The sequence below is a fragment of the Rana temporaria genome, chromosome 2 (assembly GCF_905171775.1).
Source record: "Rana temporaria chromosome 2, aRanTem1.1, whole genome shotgun sequence".
Lineage (NCBI taxonomy): Eukaryota > Metazoa > Chordata > Amphibia > Anura > Ranidae > Rana > Rana temporaria.
Window position 1 is genome coordinate 205,646,875 of NC_053490.1, and position 25,115 is coordinate 205,671,989.

Here is a 25,115-nt window from a genome sequence, read left to right on the forward strand (position 1 = left end):
AAAAAAAGAGCAGTTCACCCCCCTCCTGCACCGCGCCGCACAGTTGTGCTGGAGTTTGTGGAGCTTGGCTGAGGGACGGACGGCTCGTCATCCCGGAAGGAGATTGGTACGGAGAGCATGAGAAGGCTGCCTGCCGGGGACTGACACCACACCAGGGATGATGGACACCGAGCCTGAGTTGCCCCTGCTAGGGCTAAGTGTGGCGCTCTTCTCCAGCCTGCTCAATGGCTCCACGTTTGTGCTGCAGAAGAAAGGCATCCTGAGAGCCCGCACCAGAGGTAAGGGAGAGAGAGAGGGAGGGCAGGGTGCCAGCTACAGGACACATGTGACTACTGCACCCTGGCAGTGCTACTGGCAACAATAGACTTGGTGCAGTCATGCCTGTTCCCTGCAGCATCACAACTACTGATGTCATTGACAGGACAGGGGACAATGCTGCCTTAGAAGAAGCTTTATTGCTAAAGTCATTGTGGACAGAACATGTCATTTCTATTCATGTCAGAAGAAGGGGGCTCATGTCATGTGCCCAACCATTGTTATCTCTGTGCCATGATCATGCCTGTTGTTTTTATTGCACACACTCCAATGGAAGGTCATTTTGTGACTCCTCAAGGTAAGAAGTAAACCGTGCAATGCGTTGTAATGATGCATCCCCCCTACACAATGGACACCAACGCGGGAATGAACCCTAAATATCGATTTGTATTTTATTATTATTATTATTATTTTTTCTGGCATGTACAACAAGCCACCCATTTTTGTAACACTCTGATCAGTCTAGTGCAGCCATTCTAAACTAACGGTCCTCCAAAGTGCAACTAAATTCTGCGATACTTAGTTTTCTTCAACGGGAGCTGGGAGCAGCGTCTTCTACCTGGCTTCTTCTGGGTGTCAGGTTGCAGCTGTCTTCATTGACTGGCGTGGGATGTCGCTTCTGTGAAGAATGTATTCATGCCGAATCCCGGTATCCATGCCGGAAAATACACCGAGCTGCGGTTGTGCAGCTCTGCGCCCATTCTAAAGAAGACTGCAAGCAAGCAGGTAGGTTTCTTTTATTGCAGAAGAGACATAGCATGACACTTCTGCAATAAAGAACTTGCCTGCTCGTCGTATTTTAATTTGTGACTTTAGTTCTCACTGTGACCACTAAGGATGAGCTCTGGCGTGTTCGCACAGTCCATGTGCAGAGCCCGCCAGGAAGTGTGCACGGCACTGCGCTAATCACAGCCAGGGAGACAATGTCCCGATGCTCGGCTGCAGAGATTGGGAAATGTCTCCCTGGCTGTGATTAGCGCAGCGCCGTGCACACTTCCTGGCGGGCTCTGCACGTGTAGCATGCGAACACGCCAGAGCTCATCCTTAGTGAAAACAATAACGCCGCTCAAACGCATCCTTCCACCAGTTCTCAAAGGATAAGGTCACTTTTTGGAAAAAAATAATACATATTTGTTGCAGGTAAAAAAGTGCTTTTTTTTAAGCCTGTAAAGCATTGCACCAGCGATCAGCAGATCTGCCTGTGTATCTGCGTCCCTGTACATCCCGGCAAACAGATACAACCTGATAGGAAGCGTGAATGAACGACAACAGCGCCGTGGTAGTTCATTGAAAACTACAAGCCGACACCCGCAAAGGCTGCAGGACCTTGTAGTTTTCAATGCACATAGCCCTGTCAATCAGTGACATGACTGGGCAGGGGCGGAGCCCTGCTTAGCCACATTTCTTTTAAATTGTCACAGCGGGGATCGGGGAGGTGCAGGGGCCAGTCCATTCGCAACATGCTATACCCTGAAGAAAAGGTTAACCTTTCCATTAAAGTGAAAGTTCAGCTTTACAGACATCTGTAAAGGGACCTTACACTCGACCCCCTCCCCATTATTGCTGTACTGTAGTCCCACGATTCTGCACTGTCAGAGACCAGAACGCTGCTTCACTGGTCCCGGGATTTGAAATCCTCCTGGCTTTCTCTCCTCACTGCGCTAACGGGACAGCCTACATGGATTCTGATTGGACAGCTGCGCTGCTGACCAATTGGAATGCCTTTTGTCCGTACACGCTGAGAGGTTCGGAAAGGAGATTAAGCCCCTGGGATTTAAAATCCAAGACTGGTGAAGCAGCGTTTAGATCCCTGACAGAGCAGGATCACGGGACTACAGTACAGGTGAACTTATACCTTAGACAGCGGGTGCCGGACCTTCTAAGAGCACGTCTCACTCAATAGCAAAATTAGGGGGTGCACACCATAAAGGTCACCCACATCCACTGGTAAACCAGTAAAGACTTCTGCTACAGTCCCTACATCACGGCTATCCCCCCTCTGAAGCGTTTCACCCCGATTGGGCTTAGTCATAGAGGTCCTCAACGATTAAGCCCAATCGGGGTGAAACACATTAGAGGTGCATGGCCAAAATGTGGGGACGGTAGCTAAAGCCTTTACTAGTTTACCAAGGGATGTGTTTGATATATGTGGTGTGTTCCCCCTAGTTTTTTTATTGTGGGACTTTAGTTTTGCTTCAAGCTGTTCATAGGGGGATCAACATTTGGTTAGTCTATGCTGAACTAGCCTGAATTTCAATATGTCTATATGTGTGGCTCAACTTCTGTTTAAGGACATTCTGAAAAACCTTTGTCATTTGGGGGGCTGCAACTGCTGATCAGTGTATTATAGAAATGGCGCCTGAAAATTGCCTCCCAAGCTGCCCAAATGTGAAAGTCCAAGTGCTTTCTCACTGGGGATGTGCACTTGTGGGACACTAGAAAAAATCCTGCAAGCAGCGTCTTTGGGGCGGTTTGGGAGCGCTCTATACAGCGCTCCCAAAACGCCCCTCCTCTTTGAAATGGATGGGCAGCGCGTCTGAAGCATCTGAAAAGAGATTCGGTAGTGCCGCAACAATAGCGGTTTTAACCCCTTTTTTGGCCGCTAGCGGGGCGTTTTTAAACAGCGCTAAAGCACTACTTAAATGAGCGTCACTTTAGCGCTAACACACGGGCGGCCCCAGTATGAGAGGTCTAAGACCTCATTCACATAGACAAGACATAGACAAAAATAGACAGGTGGGTTGCATTTTTAACATCTCCTGACTACCTATCAATGCTACTTACAATTTTTAAATCAGGGAGTGGAAGGAGGTGTACACATGGCATGGCAGCGTTGGCGTTGCCTTGCTTTGCTGAAAGGCAAGAAAAGACCCTGCCTGCAGAGTTTGGAAGGAGTTGATGCTTTGCAATCACCTCCATTAACTGCTATGGTAATGCACTGTAAATGTGCCTATGGCATTTACAGTGCATTTAAGTCCTGGGTGCAAAGCCTCAGAAGCGATCATTTCCCATTTCAGCATTGTGAATTGTGTTTTTTTTGAACAATTGTTTTCTGTGCCCCTTGTTGTTCAATATAATTGCATTTTGTAATGCAAGGCACTGTTTATATATTTGTCTGTTTTTTTTTTTTTTATTGGAAGTGTGCATCCTTTTCAGGTCTCTGCCATAACAGCACAGTGCCCTATGATGCCATCCAGTGCGCTGTAAAAAAAACGCAGCATGTATTTTCCATTATGTACTGCACCGCACATCACAGCCGAGTTTTTGTGTTAATGGTGCACTGAGAAAGGAATTGTTTACTATGTGACCTTGTGTTGACTGGCATTGATCCAGTGCAGAAAAACTCTGGTCAACACAGTATGGTTATGTTTAGATGTGCTGCAAGGTTGCCGCGCCTCTGAAATATCATTTAAAGGGATACATTTTCTGGAGCTTTTATTGTGCTAAAGGTGCCAATAATGGTCGACAATAAAATTACATTAATTTAAATCCATAATATTAATTAAAAAGGCGAATATCATACAATTATATATAAAAATATCCTCCCTGCAAATGAATGTCATATTGTGCTAGTATGCATCGCATACTAGCACATTATGAAAGACTTTCCGAAAATGGGGCCCTCCAATGGCGCGCTGACAGGGATCCCATCTTCACCCATTCTTCCTTCTGGATTTGCGGGCAGCTGTCATTTGACTGGCCGAGCCACGATAGCATCACTACAGTTCATGCACACGGGAGTTACGGCCCTCTCTATGGACGCCATTCAGACCATTGAGGTGACATCACCAGGCTGCTAAACTAAAAATCTCCTAAATGGTGCAGATTTAGTAGATATTTACTGTACCTATAGGTAAGCCTTACCTGTATATATAAATAAAAAAAACTTTACTACCACTTGATGATAAGTGCACGGAATGGAGGGGAAATAGACCCAATTGGGACAGTAATAAAAGCTTGTGAGTGACTGTAAACTTTTCTAAATCAATTTATAGTAAAATCACAATTTTTTTGCTAGGAAATTACTTAAAACCCTAAAACAATTATATACTTTCTGAAAGCAGAGGCCCTGTAGAATAAAATTGTGGTAGCGGCGATCTCTTTGTGTTGCACAATATTTGCATAAATGCTTATCCACTGCTTATTTTTGGTAAAAAAATGGCAAAAAGCAATGGTAACCAAAATTGTCCTTAGGTGACACATCAAAAGCTCATCAGTTTAACGTTAACCTGTAAATGATAGAATTATATTGCGCTCACTCTGACGTTTGCAGGCCATGTGTGACATAATGGGGTTGATTTACTAAAGGCAAATCCACTTTGCACTACAAGTGCACTTGGAAGTAAAGTCGCTTTAGATCTAAGGGGGAAGATCTATAATGAGGGGAAGCTCTGCTGATTCCAATCATGTGCAAGCAAAAGTGCTGTTTTTTATTTTCCTTGCATGTCCCCCTACAGTGACTGCACTTCCAAGTGTACTTGTAGTGCAAAGTGGATTTGCCTTTGGTAAATAAACCCCAATGGCTGTTCACTGCATTCCATTCCATAGACCATTTATGGGGTTAAAACACACTATGGAGAGGTCACATAGTGCTTCCTCACCCCCTGCCAAACACCTTCTGAACACAAAGCATTTTTATGTCTTCACACTGGTCTGTTGCGCTTCTGTTGTGTTCAAAATCTTGCTTGCTACATTTTTGGTCAGTTAAAAAAAAAAACACCAAAAACACACCTCTCCGTTGAAATGCATTGTTACATTTTTGATGCAGTTTTTGAGTCACATGACCGTGGTAAAATCGCTATGAATTTGCAGTAAAATCGATGCGGCTGCGCGGCAAACTTTTATGCGTGCGTTTTCGGCACCATTATCGCCACCTTTTTCTCTTATTGGCAAATTGCCGATAACACCATTTTCGGCGGCTGAGATTTCAGTGCATCTCTAAAAAACGATATCTAGGATATGAAATATAGGTGTATTCCCGCTCTACTAGGGAACTAACTGGCTGGTGGTAAACTGCTGCAAGCACCTAAAGGGTCAGACCATACCTAAAGGGGGGATAAATTGATAAAGAAGTGGTGCCGCACTGTTTAAACAATATAAATATGTTGCTGTGCAAATAGACTGTGCAAATTGCAAAATGATGTAAACTCAACTGACTTACATAAATACCAATGAACGTGCAATACCAATGAACGTGCAACAAACTGCGTGCAAATTAGATGGGTAACAAATAAATGTATATCACTTTAAAAATGGAAAAAGTGCAATATCTTATAATGCCAAAGTGCAAAAAAATCCATAAGATGCAGAAAAAGTCCAGAAATTGCAGAACATGGAACATGTTCTGCAAATTCTGGACTTTTTCTGCACTTTATGGATTTTTTTGCAGTTTTTCCATTTTTAAAGTGATGTACATTTATTTGTTACCCATCTAATTTGCACTATTTTGCACACAGTTTGATGTACGTTCATTGGTATTTATGTAAGTCAGTTGAGTTTACATAATTTTTCGATTTGCACAGTTTGTATTTGCACAGCAACGTATTTATATTGTTTGAACAGCGCAGCACCACTTCTTTATTGAGATATCTAGGATATGTTCTAGTGATTTATTCCAATCCAATTAGAAAATCTTGTACAGCAGTTTTTTTTTATATTGTCAATGTGTACAATTGTTTATTTTGGATTGTTTAATGTGTTTAAAGTATATGTAAACCCATAAATTAATGATATTTAGTTTGCTAAAGCCCTTTTGTATCAGAGCGTTGTCACTCTATAACAGGAAGTGCCTGAACATTTGCATGTTAAAGCTTGTTTTGAAAATACATTTAAAGCGGAGTTCCACCTAAAAATGGAACTTCCACTTAACCCACTCCTCGCCCCCTTACATGCCACATTTGGCATGCGCAGTGGGTGCACGGCCGTGAAGCCGAAAGCTGTCACTGCCGGGTGCCCACACTAGGAATGAAGACGCCGGCCCGCGAGGGGGGGGCGAGGAGCTGAGCCCCGGCCGGCGCGTCGCTGGAGCCGTGGAGCAGGTAAGTGTCTGTTTATTAAAAGCCAGCAGCTACACTTTTTGTAGCTGCTGACTTTTAATAAACGTAAAAAAAGGCTGGAACTCCCCTTTAAATCCTCATTGAATGGCATTTATTAAAGCGCGGCATAAAAAACTGTCATGTGTTTCCACATTTATTATAGGTGCATCTTACCTTACAGACTTTATATGGTGGATTGGCACTATTACAAGTAAGTGAAAATCATGTTTGTTTTTTTATATTTAATATTTAGAGAGTTATACAGTTTGCCCCTTTTCTCAAGTGCTGTCTGATGAGATCACGTTGGAAACTCAGTTTTTCAGGGGGATCTGATCTGATCTGATCGGACCTTGCAGTCTCCAGTCCGCTGATATCCGCCGCTATCCGATCTGATCCAATTCTGCCCACAAAATGTATAAAGTAAAATATAAAGCAATCTAGTCAGGATGACAGACAAAAATTTAATACTAGTCTAGTATTCTACTACTACTACTACTAAGCTAGTTTTCATTTTTGTCAGGCACCCTGGCTAGATTACTTCATACAATATTATTTTTTACTTTATATACTTGTTTTTTTAACAGATATTTAATGCATTTGCCCCTGAAGAGTGGAACAGATCCACAAAACGCATAAGGGCTCTTTCACACGGGCGGCCCGTTCAGGTCCGCCTGACAGATTTTTTTTGCGGACCTGAACGGGCGCTCCGTGCTCCTCTATGGAGCCACGGATGTCAGCGGTGACATGCCCCGCTGACATCCGACCCGCTCTGATCCGCCAAAGTGTGACGGAGGAAAAACCTACTTTTCTATCCGTCTGGCGGATCAGATTGGGTGAACACGGACAGACGGTCCATGTTCATCCGATCCCCCCCATAGGGGAGAGCGGAGAAAAGACAGGGCGGTCCCTGCACAGTGTGCGGGGACTGCCCTGTAATCCGCCGGCTCAGCAGGGATCAACGGAGCAATCCCCGCTGAGCAAGTGGGGATCCGCCCCATGTGAAAGGGGCTTATTGGGTGCATCTCATCTTCATGGATGGTTTAGACCAGTTTTATATATACAGATTTTTTTCTTTATCCTGTTTCTAAAGGTGATCCGTGTCAGCTAGGATGGCTGTTTATATATTTACCCTATAATGTATTATCTTGATGCAGCGGTCATATGTTTATTATACAATGTATCATTTAGGCTTCATTTCCATGGACGTTTTTACAGCCACTTTTCTGAGCGTTTTTTGCAGCTTAAAAACGGCTCTCCATGTTAGTCTATGGCCTCATGCTCACCATGACGTTTTTGAGCTGTAGATGGCTGAGCCATTTTTAAGCTGCAAAAATAACCAGGACCAGTGCGTTTTGAAGCTCCAGCGTTAGAGCTGTAAAAACGCCAGACGCTCAAAAACGCGCAAAAACGCTAAAGCTGCATTTTTGAGCTCCAGCTCAAAAAAAATATAAATAAATGGACAGGCGTTTTTAAGCTGTAAAAAAAGGCTAAAAAAAGTGGCTGTAAAAACGTCAATGGAAATGAAGCCTTATTGTTGTTGCCAGTTATTTACATACTATGTTTGTTACATGTTGTCATTATGGACACAAACCTATAAATGAATTTTCCTACAGAATGTATTATGCAAATATTATTTAGCAATAAACACTGGGGGTTATTTACTAAAGGCAAATCCACTTTGCACTAGGAGTGTAAACTACAAGTGCAAAGTGCACATGAAATTGCATTTGGAAGTGCAGTCGCTGTAGATCCGAGGGGGACATGCAAGGAGAATAAAAAACAGCATTTTAGCTTGTACATGATTGGATGATAAAATCAGCAGAGCTTTCCCTCATTTCAGATCTACCCCTCAGATTTACAGCGACTGTTCTTTCAAGAGCACTTTGCATTTGACTTTCGTAAATAACCCCCAATGTGTCTTAAATTGACTGCGTTTTTGTTGCACCACATACCTCATATAAAGTCCTACTCCAGTTCTTTTTTGTTTCTACTGAATCAGGGATAGAGAAGTATTTACATACGTTTCATATAATGTACCAACAAGTTCCCGAACCCCCCCCCCCCCTTTTTATTTATATGGCCCTGCATGGGGCATGGATAAACGTTCCCAATTTAGATGAGACCTTAACTTAAAACATGCCTGAACCGAATGTAGGGGTCATGAGGAAGAAATAAGATGTTTATATATCTAAATAAATGATATGAGTACTCTGAGTATACAGTAGATTTTGTGTGCAAGTGGAATATGGATGAATAGTTAAAGCAGAACTGCATGTGCGTGTAAAGATTTGCTGGTAGCGTGTGTATGTCTTTTCTGCTATAAACATTCCTCATTTCCCTGCCAGCTTCTACTAATTGTACACTGAGCAACTCATGTGCAGCTCAGTGTACATTCACACCATGCCTTGGTGCTAGGATTTATAACTCCCATATGCTTGTACAGGAGTTAAATCATTGCGGGCTGGCCATTCAGTATGGCTAAAGATGCCAAACCCAAAAGCAGACGGAGAGGATTAAAATGTTGACAAGGGAGCTCACAGTGCTGGAGGGAAGGTGAGTATAGGAAGTTAAATCCTGATTTAACCAAATTGTTTTATTCTATTTGGGGGGAAAATACGGTTTGTGATAGTAGCTGTAAAGTTGTCAGAGTTCTCAGATTTTTTAGGGAGGAACTGAGTGAATACATGGAACAAATTGTTTTAGTAGCCATCTAGCAGGAGGGAGTTTGTTGCCAAATGTTACATCCAGGACATTATTTATATAGAAAATCAGCAGGGCACCACCATATGTTAGTAAGCATCTGATCTATTTGAAACCTTCTGATATCCTGACTTCTAAGCTCAAAAAGTAAAAACAATGTTTACTAGGACAAATGGTGAGGGCGTATCACCCCAGCGGGGACACAGACAGCAAGGTAAGCTGTGTCCTTTGTGCTGATTTTAGTGTTTTTAATTTTGTCTGCACTTAGACTTTAGCGAAGAACTGCAGCCAGGCTATAGATATTCAACTATTTACATATTTTAACAAGCTAAGCGGTAAATTAAGCTTTAAAACAAGTCCTCGCTGACCTCTTTAGCTGTGGACAGTGTGGAGCAATTCATTATAAAAGAAAGATTGGAGCTGTAGTAAACTGTAATTTTAAACTGGTACCTACTGGTAAGCCTAAAATAAGTCTTACCTGCAGGTTTAGTGAATCTCACCTTCTACTTTCTATTCAAAAATAAAAAGATATATATATATATATATATATACACAAACACTAGGGTTGCCACATCATCCCTTTTAATTCAGGACACACATTAATTACACAGGTTCTGCGGCTGATTAAGGTGGTAATTTAAACTCACTTGGTGCCTTATCTGCAATTAATCAGCCTCAGAACCAGGGTGTAAAGCTGGGTTCACACTGGTACAACAAACGCTCCGACATTGGGAGCTCATGTCGCATGACGTGTGAAAATCAATGTTTCCCTATGGGAGCCGTCTTAACTGGTCTGACACAAGTCGGTCCGACTTTGAAAATGCTCCCTGCACTACTTTTGTCCGACTTTGATCCTACTTCAGCCCATTGAATATCATTGCAGTTAAATCAAAGTAGGATCCTTGTCCTAACCATCTGACTTGTGACATCCGACATTGTGATTACAGCAGCAGTAAAGGGAATTAAATCTCATACTGGGATTGTTTTGATTGGTCAAAGAACAAGTCAGACTATCACAAAGTCAGATCAAAGTAGTATCCTGTTCATTCAAGTCAGATGGATGTAGGACTGATGTCGCAGAGCAAAGTAGGATGAAAGACGTATGACTGTCTTGTATTATCAGTGTAAACCCAGCCTAAAGGGATGATGTGGCAACCCTAATATACACACGTTAAACTTCTTCTCTTGCTGAGGCATTTGAACACATTTCAAACCTTCATATGTCTAACCTACACTTATACCCGGTAAAAGGGACTGTATAAATTATACAGTTTTGAGCCAAGTTCTTTGGGTTAATGGTGGACTGATGTCTAAATGTCAAAATCTCCTTCTTTAAAGGGGTTGTAAAGCTTCCTGTTTCACCTTAATGCATCCTATGCATTAAGGTGAAAAAACATCCGATGCTTACAGGCCCTATAGCCCCCCCCCCCCCCCCCATTTACTTACCTGAGCCCTCGAAAGTCCTGTGTCGGGGATGTGCTGGCTTCTTGGTTCTTCATTGGATAGATTGATAACAGTGCAGCCATTGGCTTGTGCTGCTGTCAATCAACTCCAATGACGACAGGGCCGGGGCCGAGTCCTGTAGTTGGTGGCTATGGACGCTGAATACAGGACTCGGGAGCGCGCCCGCAAGGTAACCCCCTTGGGAAGGTGCTTCCCAGGGGGGTTAGCTGATGCGGGTGTAAGCCGAGACAGCCGCAGAGGGACCCCAGAAGACCAGGTTCGGGGCCACTCTGTGCAAAACGAGCTGCACAGTGGAGGTAAGTATGACATGTTTGTTGTTTTTTATTTTTTTAAATTCAAACCTTTAGTTACCCTTAACCCTTCTGTATTCAAGAGGAGAGAAAAACATCATAGGGGTGCGCTGTACAGTGGCTGATCATTGTGATAGCCAGTCGATCAGGTAATCGAGAACCTTGCCTGTTCTGATCGTTAGCATGAGATGCGTAGCTGTCTGCGACAGCACAGTTTTTGTGCCGGGAGCGTGCTATGCAAGTGCTCTCAGTACAAACACAAAAGCGCATATATGTAGCCTCAGATAAAGACCCACTTCCATTAGGCTGCATACTGTATAAGCCTACACTTGGCAGGAAGGGTTTAAACTTTAAATAGAGAGATAAATTGGTTGCTGTTGACCTCCACCTAAAAAATGTTAGTTGCCTGGCAGCGATGCTGACCTGGCTTGTTCCAGGACTCTGACCCAGAAAGTTCTGAAGTCAGAGACAGCCAGGCAACTAGCATTTTCAGAAGGCTAACAATAGCAGCCTGCATATCTTTTACATGACAGATAGTGGCTTTACTGTGTTTTATTGTGTTCCGCCACTTTAGACTTCTCTAAGCCCTTACCTACACTCTGCCCATGTAGAGAGGGTAAAGGTTGATATTCATATTTAACTGAATAGTCAGTATACCAGTTACATATTTGCAGGTGAGAAAACTCTATATTTGGCACATTTTATATAGGTTGTTATACTTTCATATTGTAGGTATTTAAATATTATCACTTAAGTGTATCTATGGTCAAAACGTAAAATAATATATTAATTTCCATGTTGAAATTGAATTATTTTTATTCTAATTTTATTAATCTAAACAATCTGGACATTTGTAAACTTGATTTGTGAAGCTCCCTGACACATGTACTTCCTTTAATTCTGTGACATATTCACTATGCCCTGCCGTGTCACAGAATTCACAGAGCCTGCTTTCTGAATGGCAGAGGTGCTGAAAGAAAGAGTTTCAGGAGGCAGAGTCAGTACAGAAATCATTGATTGCAGGTAGCAAAGTACTGTTGTATATGTAGTGATTAGAAATTAATAGTAAACCGCAGAGGAGAATCTGAAAAGCATGCAGCAAATCCAGGAAGTTATAGAATGAGATGGTCACTAGACAGGCAGTACTCACAATATTAAATAATATTTCTAAGGAGGCTTATATTGGATTGTCAAAAATTACTATTGTTTGTATTGCTATTAAAATGTTGATATTATGAAATAGGTGTATGCTGTGACCATAGATTTAATTTAATCTGAATCCCAGACATGTTAATTGGAGTAAATGTGTTAATTTTAGTTTCATTCTATAGATTTCTGATATTCTTACTTTTTTGGTAGTGGCTTTGGGGCAGATTGGAAATTTCCTAGCATATACTGCTGCACCAGCTGTGCTTGTGACTCCTCTGGGTGCCCTGGGCATTCCATGTGGGTAGGTAACGCACTATATTGTATACATTTATGGCAAATAACAAATACATTATGAATTTTTTTATCATGCTAAAATGGCTGTATATATAAATGAAATTTAAAAGCAATTTGAATAAAGCATCTCCTTTTGAAGCAGTTATAATTTACATTATCCTACTCCTGAAGATGAAGAACTGTATTGGAGCAAATTCCATATACCTCAGTTACAAGGAGGTGTTCTAACCTGATTGATGCAGTACTTTCTTCCCTGCATTTGAATGATCAGCCTTCTAGGTTTTCCGGTCTTTTATAGCTGTCACGACTGCAAAGACCTTCCCAATACACTCTGGTAAGTAAATATTTTGTCTCTGCCTTCGCTAGGCACTCCAGTCATATACCCGAACAAGGTTAACTTGGGATTTCACCCCAAAAAAAAATCCACTGCTTAAGTTTTAGGTTTCAGCTTGAGTTAACTCAAGCGACTCTCTATCCTATGTTGGTGGTGACTTGAATTTGTAAAACCATTTCACTATGGATCGAATCCCTTAATGCAGACCACTTCATCGCAAAGATGAACCTGCATGTCCTGGAGATTTTGGAATAAAAGGATTTTTGCAAGCATCTAAGCTTGTGTCTCACACAGGGGTGATGTCTGTTCGTGGACTTAGGGAGTTTGGACTAATTGCTTGGAATGTAGAGTATATGCTCAAGGGACATCTGATTTACTTGCCCTTTAAGGGAAAGCTTCTCTTTGGACCTGCCCTTTACAATGTTATTTTTTTGTTTGATAATTTTTATTAAAGCGGAGCTCCACCCAAAAGGGGAAGTTACACTTTAAGGCCTAAGGGGGGAGCTGGTACCCGATTTTAACTTTTACCCATTTCCACTTTCACTTTGATCGTGTAAAAAGTGAATAATACTGCGCTAACCCAGAGATGGTGGACTTGAATGTCAATGACAACGAGTCAATCAAGCAGAGAGAGCCAAGATGGGCAGTCTTCCACAACGATCATGGGAACTAAAGCGTTTCCAGGAGCATCTTCCAGGGGTCTTGTAGGTGACCGTAAGGTTGAGAAACAAAGTTGAAACATCCGGATGGAAGGGCCAAAGAAAAACTCTCATTCAGGAAGATGTAAAGAGAAAAAAGAAGGGTTCCACGTGGTATAGAAAAAAAAAGAATAGGTTTTATTGAATAAGTAGACTTAACAGGGGCATATGTCGGCTTCCATAACAAGGACCTGACTGTTCAGTGTCCTCCAACAGTTCCTAGTCATTTGCAATATTTGTCTAGATATGATTTAACAACTTGCCAGTGCTAGTAATCTTGGGTCATGTATAAGTGGCACTCCCCAGCTAAAATACTCTAAAATAAGTCCAATACCTTTGGCCCTTTTTTCTGGTTTGTAGAAGATTTCTTCCCGTTCTCCCACTGTGACAGGCAAAGTCTGGACCTGTAACAGGCGCTACATGAATAGGGGGAAACAGGGTTACCCTGTAATTTGGACGGTTTCTGGCTATAAACAACCAGCAGTGCTTAACACACAGATTGGGTACATTTGCACAGGAACAGGGAGCTATGTGCTTTATTATGTTACTCTATTTGTACTTTGTTGGTGCCATAAGTATTACTACGGTACTTTATTTTAAGTTTGGCAGTCTTTTCTCAACTTGACTAGTCTGAGAATAGTGATGTAGTTTCATCATGCTTCCTGGCTAACACCCTTCCATCTGTCATATATGCTGATAATATGCTGAGACAGTCAAGGAACATGGTGGGTGCCTATGTTATAGAAGCTCATGTATTCTATTTGCTAGACTATTGCTAACTGGACAAAACAAATTAATGGAGAACCTGAATGTGTATTTGAGGACCTAGTTCTCTTAGGACAATTACAGCTGATGCCTGAAGAAGTTTATCAAGTCACTGGGGAAAAGGTGCTCCATAAGAAAAAGGTTAAGTTTCTGTCTCCAATGTCAATTACCTCTACTCGGCAAAAGGTGCCCTTTCACTCTCCAGACATTAAACTAACAACCAAGGCTTGGTACTTCCTTTCCTTTGAAGTCTTGGACCTCCAAGTCTAATAAGAAGCCCTCCTTAGGGAGATTGGGGGGGGGGGGGTCTGTGGGCATTTGTGCTAATCTGGACCCGAGTTGTTCCAGACCTCCTGGGTCCAGTCTGTAATTTTATGTGGGTACAAAATAGAATTTATTTCTCTGCTCCCTCCTTGCTTCCTATCCAATCTGGAAGCAATAGCCAAAAAGTGGGCAGATTTTTTGGCCACTTTACACAAACTTCATTCTCGGGGTGGTGGTACCAGTTTCTTCAAAGAAAGGGCTCAGAGGTTTTTAATCAAGCCTTTCACAGTCCACAGACCTTTCTTGACTTGAAATCCACAAGGACCTGTTCTCTATTCTGCTTCTTAGTTGCTGGGTTTAACACTCATGGCATAATTGTTAAAACCCAGGTCCTGAAAGATAGGGGTATCTCTGACCCAATTATCCCAACCTTACTCAGAGTGAGAAAATCTATCTCTCATAGGATCTACTATTGTACATGGAAGGGCAGTGATTGTTCGTATTTTGGCATTACTTCACTCTGGTTGTCCAGTGTCTGGAACTAAGTATTCTTAAAGTAGAGCTAAAGGCAAAACTTTTTTTTTCATTTTGGATAGGGTATAACCCTGTCAGGTTTTTTGTCATCGAATGTCCCACTGGGGTGATCTCCATTCGCTTTATTTCCCATAGCCACAACAGAAAATCCCTCCAAAGTGAAAGAATCCTGGGTTGTCACCAAGGTCACCAGTACTAGTGTCTTCCCCCCTATTACTGTTCTGGGGACAACCCATTTTATTCTTATCTTTAATTCTTTCTTTTGGTAATAACCATAAACCTGGCAAATGGATGAATCTCCCTAACGAGGGCACCGACAGCAATAACGACCTGACAAGTGTTCTAATCCGTCTCCACTGTATCCAAAGCTAAAAATAAGTTTTGCCTTTTAGCTGTGTTTGGAGGAACAGGTTTCTGCTTTTTTTTTTTTAAGCTTTTTTTTTTGTACTTTCTAGCTTCCCAGTCCTCATACGCATTTTTCAATTCGACCTGTGGTGTCACCTCGGGATCTAAACCTGATGCTGTCTGTACCCAAGAGACCCCCCCCCCCTCTTAAGCTGATTAGAGAGACACCTCTGGGAAGCCTCAACTATGAGGTGTTCTTTCTGATGGCCATTACATCTGTTAGGCATGTTTCTGAGCTAGCAGCCCTTTCTTCTAAGGAGTCTTCATGTTTTGCACAGAGACAAGGTGGTCTTGAGACCAAAATCTTATTTTTTACCCAAGGTGGTCTCTGCTTTCCTCTTCAATATGGACATTGTCCTTCTTTCCCTATGTCCTACCCCGAGGCACGGCAAGGAATTTTCCCTACACAGCTTAAATGTCGTCATTTTCAAAACTGAATTGTTAGATAATTTATTTTAATTATGTATAAAATATGATTTAGTGATTTTTGTGTAGCATTATAGAATAATGGTCAAAGGTTTCCAGCTTGTGAAATGTAAACTTACTGAATACTACTAATGTAGTATGTAGACCAGGGATGGACAAAGACAAGAACCATATAGGTAATAACTAAAGACTATCAGCTGGTGTCTTTTCCTACTGACTGTCTGCTGGCTTTTAAGCCTCATACACATGATAAGCATATTGGACAATAGATTGTCTTTTTATATATATATATATATATATAAAAAGACAATGTGCTGATCTTATGTTGAAAATACAGTGGGGCAAAAAAGTATTTAGTCAGCCACCAATTGTGCAAGTTTTCCCACTTAAAAATATTAGAGAGGCCTGTAATTGTCATCATAGGTATACCTCAACTATGAGAGACAAAATGTGGAAACAAATCCAGACCGACAATCACATTGTCTGATTTGGGAAGAATTTATTTGCAAATTATGGTGGAAAATAAGTATTTGGTCAATATCTTAAGTTCATCTTAATACTTTGTTATATATCCTTTTTTTGGCAATGACAGAGGTCAAACGTTTTCTGTAAGTCTTCACAAGGTTGTCACACACTGTTGCTGGTATGTTGGCCCATTCCTCCATTCAGATCTCCTCTAGAGCAGTGATGTTTTAGGGCTGCTGCTGGGCAACACAGACTTTCAACTCCCTCCCAAAGGTTTTCTATGGGGTTGAGATCTGGAGACTGGCTAGGCCAGTCTGATAGGAGGTGGTTTGGACTCAAAATCTCACGATACATGGCCCCATTCATTCCCTTTGCAGAGAAACAGACCCACAGCCCCAAAGCATTTTTTAATTTGTTGCCATCCCCATGTTTTTACAGTAGGTATGGTGTTCTTTGGTTGCAACTCAGCATTCTCTCTCCTCCAAACACGACGTGTTGTGTTTCTACCAAACAGACATTCTCCCAATCCTCTTCTGGATCATCCAAATGCTCTCTAGCAAACCTCAGATGGGCCCAGACATGTACTGGCTTAAGCAGGGGGAAACGTCTGGCACTGCAGGATCGGAGTCCCTGACGGCGTAGTGTGTTACTGATGGTAGCCTTTGTTGGGTTGGTCCCAGCTCTCTGCAGGTCATTCACTAGGTCCCCCCGTGTGGTTCTGGGATTTTTGCTCACCGTTCTTGTGATCATTTTGACTCCACGGGGTGAGATCTTGCGTGGAGCCCCAGATCGAGGCAGATTATCCGTGGTCTTGTATGTCTTCCATTTTCTAATTATTGCTCCCACAGTTGATTTTGTCACACCAAGCTGCTTGCCTATTGTAGATTGTCTTCCCAGCCTGGTGCAGGTCTACAATTTTGTTTCTGGTGTCCTTCAACAGCTCTTTGGTCTTCACCATAGTGGAGCTTGGAGTGTGACTGTTTGAGGTTGTGGACAGGTGTCTTTTTTTATACTGATAACAAGTTCAAACAGGTGCCAATAATACAGGTAATGAGTGGAGGACAGAGGAGCCTCTTAAAGTGGTTGTAAACCCTGGTGGACTACTTCTACCTATAGGTAAGCCTTATTCTAGGCTTACTTATAGGTAGTGGAAATATCTCCTAAACGTGCGCCTTTTAGGAGGGATTTCACTTGTAGTCCGCCAAAATTCTTCACAACACATGTGCGGGGAAGAAACGAAACTAAGTGCCGTGCCGTGAATTGTGGCTGTTGTGAATTGCCTGTGTTGTGAATTGCGACTCCCGTGCGCATGCACGAGAGTGAGGTCACGCGGCTCCGGCGAATCACAGTACCGGAGTCCGTGTCCCGGAACAGAAGACGGAAGATGGACGCTGCCTACTCTGGGGACATCGCTGGATTATTTTGCAGGTAAGTGGCACATAATGGGCTAGTATGAGATGCCCATCAGGGTTTACTTCCTCTTTAAAGAAGAAGATACAGGTCTGTGAGAGCCAGAAATCTTGTTTGTAGGTGACCAAATACTTATTTTCCACCATAATTTGCAAATAAATTCTTCTCAAATCATGACAATGTCTGGGTTTGTTTCCACATGTTGTCTCTCATAGTTGAGGTATACCTATGATGACAATTACAGGCCTCTCATCTTTTTAAGTATGAAAACTTGCACAATTGGTGGCTGACTAAATACTTTTTTGCCCCACTGTATGTTACTAAAGTTATGAAAATTCTCATAAGGCAGAATACAATTATTTTGGAAGTGATGTGTAATGTATTTGTATTATAATGCATTCTTTCGTTACTGAGCATGCGTGGTCTTGGTCACACACTTCTTTTTTTTTTTTTTGTGCCAATACTATACTAATCGCACAAAAATTGTTCATTCTGTTACCATATGAGAAATATTTTTGTGCTTGTCCCTTTTGGATATTTTTGCATGAACTGTCATAATGGGCTTTTGAAAGCTGTATATTAACGAACAGATTATCGGACGATTCATTTGAATTTTATAATTTTTTCTGTCCATACGGGCCTTTGGAATGGACTGGTTCTGGTATTACACACTGAGCTTTAACTGAACTGTGGCAAAAATGTACCATGTCCTTACTGACTTTATTTTATGATGGTGCTAGTTCCTTTATCGTCCATTGAGGAATACAGAAATTAAGCCATTCTGTAACAGTCGGTAATACTGCTGCTTACAGGAGGTTGGGACACTGACAAAAAGAAAAAAAGTTTTACGCCAGCCCCCATATATCTCCTATACCTAGCATTCCTCAATGTCCCAGGAGGTTGTATGCTTTTTCTAGCTAAAATTTTCCTTGCCTTCTTCCTTCATTCCTATTTACTTTTGTTTAACCTCAGTACACCACTGATATTTTTTACTCTGTCACTTAAATCAAGATTTTCACTTTGCTGTTTGAGCTGGTCTCCTCCATTAGAGATGGCCTCGGACATGTTCAAAATCCTACGTGCCTTTCCCACCAGAAAGCTGAGACTGCACACGGCTAATCACAAGCAGTGAGACATTTCCCGGTTCACAGCTGCACAGATTGGGAAATGTCTCACTGCCTGCGATTAGCCATGTGCAGTGTCCGCTTCCTGGTGGAATCGGCACGTGAGATTTCGAACACGCCAGAGCCCATCTCTAGTCTCCATATAGCATCTGTCAGGGTTGGTGTACTCAGCAACAGCCTTGGAGACTGTGACTGGACTGGAAGATTGCTGGGCTGCCCCGAAACATGACCTTCGGGCATTGCGGTACTTTCCAGATCTTTGTGTACTGTGTACCTTTAGATGCAGAGCTCATTCTGTGTCCAGTGCCATGGCACAGCCTCAAGTGTGAACCTGTGACTTAAGACTCAGTAAAAAGGGGCCAGTTGAGCTTAAGCACTGGAAGCTACCATACTGTTGTAGTGTTGGGAGCCTTTCAAATCTATCATATAGAATCTGGAGTACTCACGAGCAGACATGTCCGATGAAACCGGTCCGCGGGGACTGCCCGGGGACTTCTGTTCGATGGCTGTACACACCATCGAACAGAGGTCCGTGCGTAAACAATGACGCGGCGACGTGGGCGGCCTGCCTTTAAAATGCTTCCACGCATGCGTCAAAGTCATTCGACGCATGCGAGGGATGGCGGGCGGCAGGACATGTACGGTAGGTCTGTACAGACGACCGTACATGTCCGGGCGGACAGGTTTCCAAGCGGACTGTTTTAAAGCAAGTCCAGGAAACAGTTGTCCGCTGGAAACCTGTCCGATCCGCCCGAAAATGGTCCGCTTGGGCCTACACACGGCCAAACATGTCTGCTGAAACTGGTCCGCGGACCAGTTTCAGCAGACATGTTTGGTCGTGAGTACGGGGCCTTAGGGTAATCCTCAAATTAAAAAAAAGAAAAAGCTGGAAACATGAGGGATAGATGGATGGTGCCGCCCAACATGCGGGCATGGTGTGTAACACAGCAAATAACCATAGAAACTGTGTACACCCAAAAGGCTACCTCCTTACATGTATTAACTGTATGCAAAAATAGTACATATACAAACAACACAGACCTTCTAATGAACACTTCCCTATCCCTCCCAGAAAACCCTACAAACCCCACCAATTCCCTCACCCCCTAGACCTATCCACCCCCCAGGTGCAGCCGTCTGTCAGATTGCACTACATTCTCCCATAGTGGCTTTAAGGTGCAGTGCTTTCCTCTCAGCTGCTTGGGTGGATGTATGAATTAAACAATCTTTGCAGGTGTAGTCACTAGGGGTTTGTTTCATCTCTGTGAGGGGTTAGCGGCATGGCCGCACATTTTCAGCTCCTTGGGGAGATCCCAGTGAGGCACTATTACTGCACTATTTTTGCATATGAGTAATAAATGTGAGGAGGTAGCCTTTTGGGTGTACACAATTTTTTGTTTTTTTTCGTTTCTATAATCCTCATCAAAGGCTTAATCTATTCCATCAGGTGAGGCCAAGACTTCAGCAATATTCTTCTGTTCCTTTTGTCCGAGGCTCATAGCAGGGGGTCCGGTGTGTTCCTGTTCTCCGTCAGGTGTGAATCGGGTCTGAATTTTTGGCTGAATTCACACCTGAGACAGACCAGACGACACCGGGGGCCCTTTACCAGTATAGACCGTGGACGCCCCAGAGCTTTAAAAACCGGCTCCATTGAGAGCCAGGTACACGCTCTTTTCATGCGAATTGAATGCAGGGAAACCCACATTCAAATTCGCATCAGTGTGAACCCAGCCTAAAAGAGTGTCAAGAACAAGACGGCATATTCCTGTTTAGATTTCATTTTCTTTATGATATCTCTGATGTACTGTTTGACTTTGTTTTCTATATCATAGGTCTCTCTTGGCTTCATATGTACTAAAAGAAAGGCTCAACTTCTTGGGTAAACTGGGATGTCTGCTCAGCTGTGTGGGCTCTGTCATTCTAATTATTCACTCTCCTAAGTCTGAAAATATTACATCTCGAGCTGAGTTTGAAGAGAAGCTCTCCAACCCAGGTATAATAATTTTCTATGACCATCACATCTGATAGATAAATTGTACTGGTTTAAGGCTGAAAATGGAGTACAATAGGGCCAGATCACAAGTGGGTTATAACTAAACTACACCATCAGCTGACATCGGGGCTGCATTCACACCTGAGCAACTTTTAGGTATTTTAATGCCTATTTCTATGAGCGTTCTTGAAGTGCATTTCAAGCATTTTACTTGTGTGTTCAGGCTTCAGTCATGTCTATTTTAGCCAATGGAAAGCACTTGGAGGGGAGGCCAGCTGTTACAGACTTTAAAATGCATGGAAAAGGCCTAAAAAAAACAAGTGGAAATGCTTGATTCATGTGTTTCCAGGCATTTCCATTCAAGTCTATTTAGGAGATGTAAGGCAAACTGACATACCAGATTCTTATGTATGTGGATGAGTCAAAGCAAAGGAGCCACAAATAGATTGAAAAAGCTTCATGCGTTCATGCGTTCACGTAACAGTGTCAAAAGTCCAATGTCCAGGAAAGAACCTGTTATTTTGCTGGGGGCATTGATCAGACTATATTGTATAATCGTACTATGTAACCTAATGTAGTAAACCTGGGACAGGAAAATCAATACTTAAGAGAATGCAATGGTGACACACAGATTGCCTCTCCTAGCACTTGCATACCTTACTTCCATGGAATCTTTTTTTCCTAATCTTACATTTTTAGGTTTCTAGTTATAGTTTTCTAGCATACCATATATAGCTTTAGTACAGGTATGCTAAATAACCTCATACACAATGTATTGTAAATTTTGAATAAAGTAGGGAAGTGGTAAAACATTTTTTGTCTAGTTGTTATCTCTGTCTATGCTTTGTACACGTTCCTGTCCTGATAATAGTTGTGTCCAGGACAAAGGTTGAGGGGAAGTTCCACTAATATTGTAGAGTCCAAAAAAGTGGGGTTGTATTAATAACTTTTATGAATAAATTTCCAGTGCATTTGGGGGGTCATGCAGCTGTCATCATGGCTACATCGTAACAGAAAGAAAGGTTTTAGGTTTAAATTAGGGTTTTATGCATAGGCTAATGTATGGGCAGGCTTAAAGTACCCATGTTGATCAATAAACTTGGGTGCAGCCAGTCTGCCAGCTTTGACATGCGATTTATTTATAGCTGCTAGCAATAATCGATGTGTTCACCCGTAGGAGACGACTTCCCCTGCCAGGAGAACCCAATGGCTCTGCAGCAGGGATTCCCCCATCAACACTGACTGTTGATGGGGGAATTGAGCAATTTTCTAGGTTGCAGGAAAGAAAATTGCTCCGTCTTTGGCTGGCCTAGGGTTTTACTCTCCACATATCATTATATACAATGCAGAAGGGTGGTTTCAAAGTGTTATATTCATTGTTGGGACGGGACAGTGTTCAAATTTAGCTGATAATAAGAACTGAGAATACAATATAGAGAGCGTTAACTATGTTAAACATTTTTTTTTTAATTTATGCTACTGTATGTTAATGGAAAAATGTAACAAATATAAAGTAGGTGTTATCCCAATTGTGCTGTAAAAGTGGAAACATGCTTTAAACGCTTCCATTTCTGCTCTTCTCAACAGATGTTCAATAGGCAAAAACTATTTGGTGTACATTAATTAGTTCACACAAAAAAATGACAATTACCCTGCATGCAATAAAGTCAATCTCTCTCTATGTCTCTCTGTCTGTCTGTCTGTTTGAACTATACATTTTTGGGCTTTACAATTTGTAAATAACATATGGTAATGAAAAATGCAATGTCCATAATGAAGTGAAGTGACTCACCAGAGCACTGTTTTTTATGGTTCTTCTGAATATACCTGTGGAGAACATCTAGGCAAAATGTAAGCAAAGTCTAAAAAAAAACAGTATTTTGACACAGCTTGAACATGACATGTGAAATAACGGTGTACAAAACCATAATAATCTTTTTTTTTTTTTTTTTTTTTTTTTTTTTTCTCCTTCTATTTCAGTATTTCTGAGCTACCTCTGTGTTGTTCTCCTGATGCTGTCTTTGCTGATATTTTGGCTTGCACCAGTTTATGGGAAGAAAAATATCATGGTTTACATTGGGATATGTTCACTGCTTGGCACGTTCACTGTTCCATGCACTAAGGGCATTGGCCTGGTTGCACAAGATGCCTTTACCAGCGATCCAAGCAGCCCAGGGGCAAGACACCTTTTCCTGTGCCTCATAGCAGTATTGGGATGTAGCATCCTCATTCAGTTTCGCTACATAAACAAAGCACTGGAAGACTTTGACTCTTGCATATTTAGCGCCATCTATTATGTGACTTTCACAACATTAGTCCTGCTGGCAACAGCCATCCTCTTTCAGGAGTGGACTAAAGTAGGTGCAGTGGACTTTTTAGCCATACTATGTGGCTTTATCACTGTATCCACTGGGGTTATATTAATCCAGATGTTTAAAGAGTTTAACATCAACTTCCGAGAGGTGAACAAGACATTAGAGAAAAAAGAGTGAAATAAGTAGGCCTAAAAATGCAGAACAGTTATTCCATGTTCAAATTCAACATGTCTATCTTGTAACTTAAATAATTTAAATTGTCAGCATATTTTGTATTTGTGCCTTCACATTGACTTCCATTCCTTTTGCCTCTCATAGGTAGGTGTTCTAAAGGGAATCATCCTGTTTGACTGGCATTCCAATATCTGACATGCTCTTTATATTCTGTGTGCTTATTTCACTTTCATTTAGGGTATGTATGCAGGTAGGCTGGTTGTCATTTACCACATAGTTTTAACTACATAAGTCAGTCTAGTGTTTGCTAATCTGACATTGTATAATTTTAATTTGCTTTGTGTCTGCGTCCTCTTGTAGTCTGAACATCACTGCGCCCATACTGTGTTAGTGACTTTGCAATGCTACTGTGACTGCTTAGGACCCTACACTTACCACAGTACTAATTTAAAGTCTGTTCTCATAATGTAGATGGCTATGAATCAATGTGCTTCTTCTGTAATGACCTGTAGCTCGATTTTTTTTCCTACACTACCCTCCCACCATCACTCATTAATAGCTTCTGTCCCTTGCACAGCCATTACACCTGCGTGAGTCAATGTTTCTTGGAATGCAGTACTGTCATACACAAAGCTCATAGTTATTTGCAAATGCAAGTGTGGGTCCTTGCATAGTATTTGCATGGTTCAATTGTTTACAAATAGTATGTTGTAAAGAACCCAAGTGATGCTAAATTAGAGCATGTTTTTGGGGACATAATAGTTTGGCTTGTTCTGGTCTTGAAATTGCATGTTACAGCTGGTAAGATGTAGTAGTGTTTAGGTTGTAGTTGGCCGTGGAGCAACACCAAAGCCCAATTCATTGGCCTGTATAATCCCGTTTTGGTTATAGTCATATAAACTAATATATACAAATATAATATAGAAAAAGAAAGATTGTGCAATAAGGTAGTAATTAGCAATAACATATTTTTCAGCTTTTGAGCCCCTATATTTTTGCGTTTTTTTTTCTTTTTCCAAGAGAGTAAAATCTAATCAGTTGCAAGTAGACATTTGACACGGAATTGCTGTTTTGTATATAAACTTTATCTGGGAAAATTCACTTTATTATTGTAAAGTAGAATCTTTTCAATTGTTAATATTAAGGTAATGCAATGCTCTGGTCATTCTCAGGTAACACAAGTGAAACTACTCAGTATTAATTTAAAAAATGTTGCTTTACTTATGTGAAAAATGAAACGTTTAATAGCAACACACATACCTGATGATTGTTCTGTGGATATGAAGTACAGTTTTATACCGCTGTCCTTAGTATGATGAATAATGATATCAATATGTACTGTATGCTTATCATATATTAGGAGCAAACTGCATACACTGGACCTCTAATCTCATCAACAGAGCTGATCTGTGAAAGCATTCTGGCAGCATATGACAAGACAATTCGATTTTATTTCCTATAAATATGATTATACTTGGACAGCTAGTTTACTTCTACTTTATCTCAATTACATTGTAATAATGTCTAAATAACTTTAATATATTTTGATGCACCTCTGTTTATAATGCACGTGAAGAATACAAAAGCATAACCAACATTTATTATGTAGAAAAATAAGTCACATTCTATAAAACTGGAGAAAAAGAAAACTGATGTGTTGCCCACTGCAAACATTTAGAATCCAGCTGCCTATCTCCAGTTGTATAGAATACCAACATCTTTATTCTATGTACAGTATTAAGAACAACTGAGAAGTACATTTTCAAGATTGATGCCACTCTTCTTGTGGCACAGGATGATTAGGAGTTTGTAATCAGATTTTTGAAGGGGAAAGTTATTGATAGCACTGATCTTTTAAAGGGTACTGACGACACTATTATCAAGTTCTTTTTGAAAATGTGTGCCTTTTTTACAAAAAAAAATGTTTTACTAATCTATAAAAGATTCATGAATTCATGCTT

General features: G+C 41.4%; 1 protein-coding gene across 1 annotated transcript; it reads left to right on the forward strand.

Moving 5' to 3' along the window:
* Window positions 1-25,115, forward strand: NIPA1 (NIPA magnesium transporter 1). Its single transcript, XM_040336305.1, has 5 exons — window positions 1-278; window positions 6,514-6,561; window positions 12,164-12,254; window positions 20,505-20,665; window positions 22,646-25,115. The coding sequence occupies exons 1-5, from the start codon at window positions 158-160 to the stop codon at window positions 23,155-23,157; spliced, it is 933 nt and encodes a 310-aa protein (XP_040192239.1). The 5' UTR covers window positions 1-157; the 3' UTR covers window positions 23,158-25,115.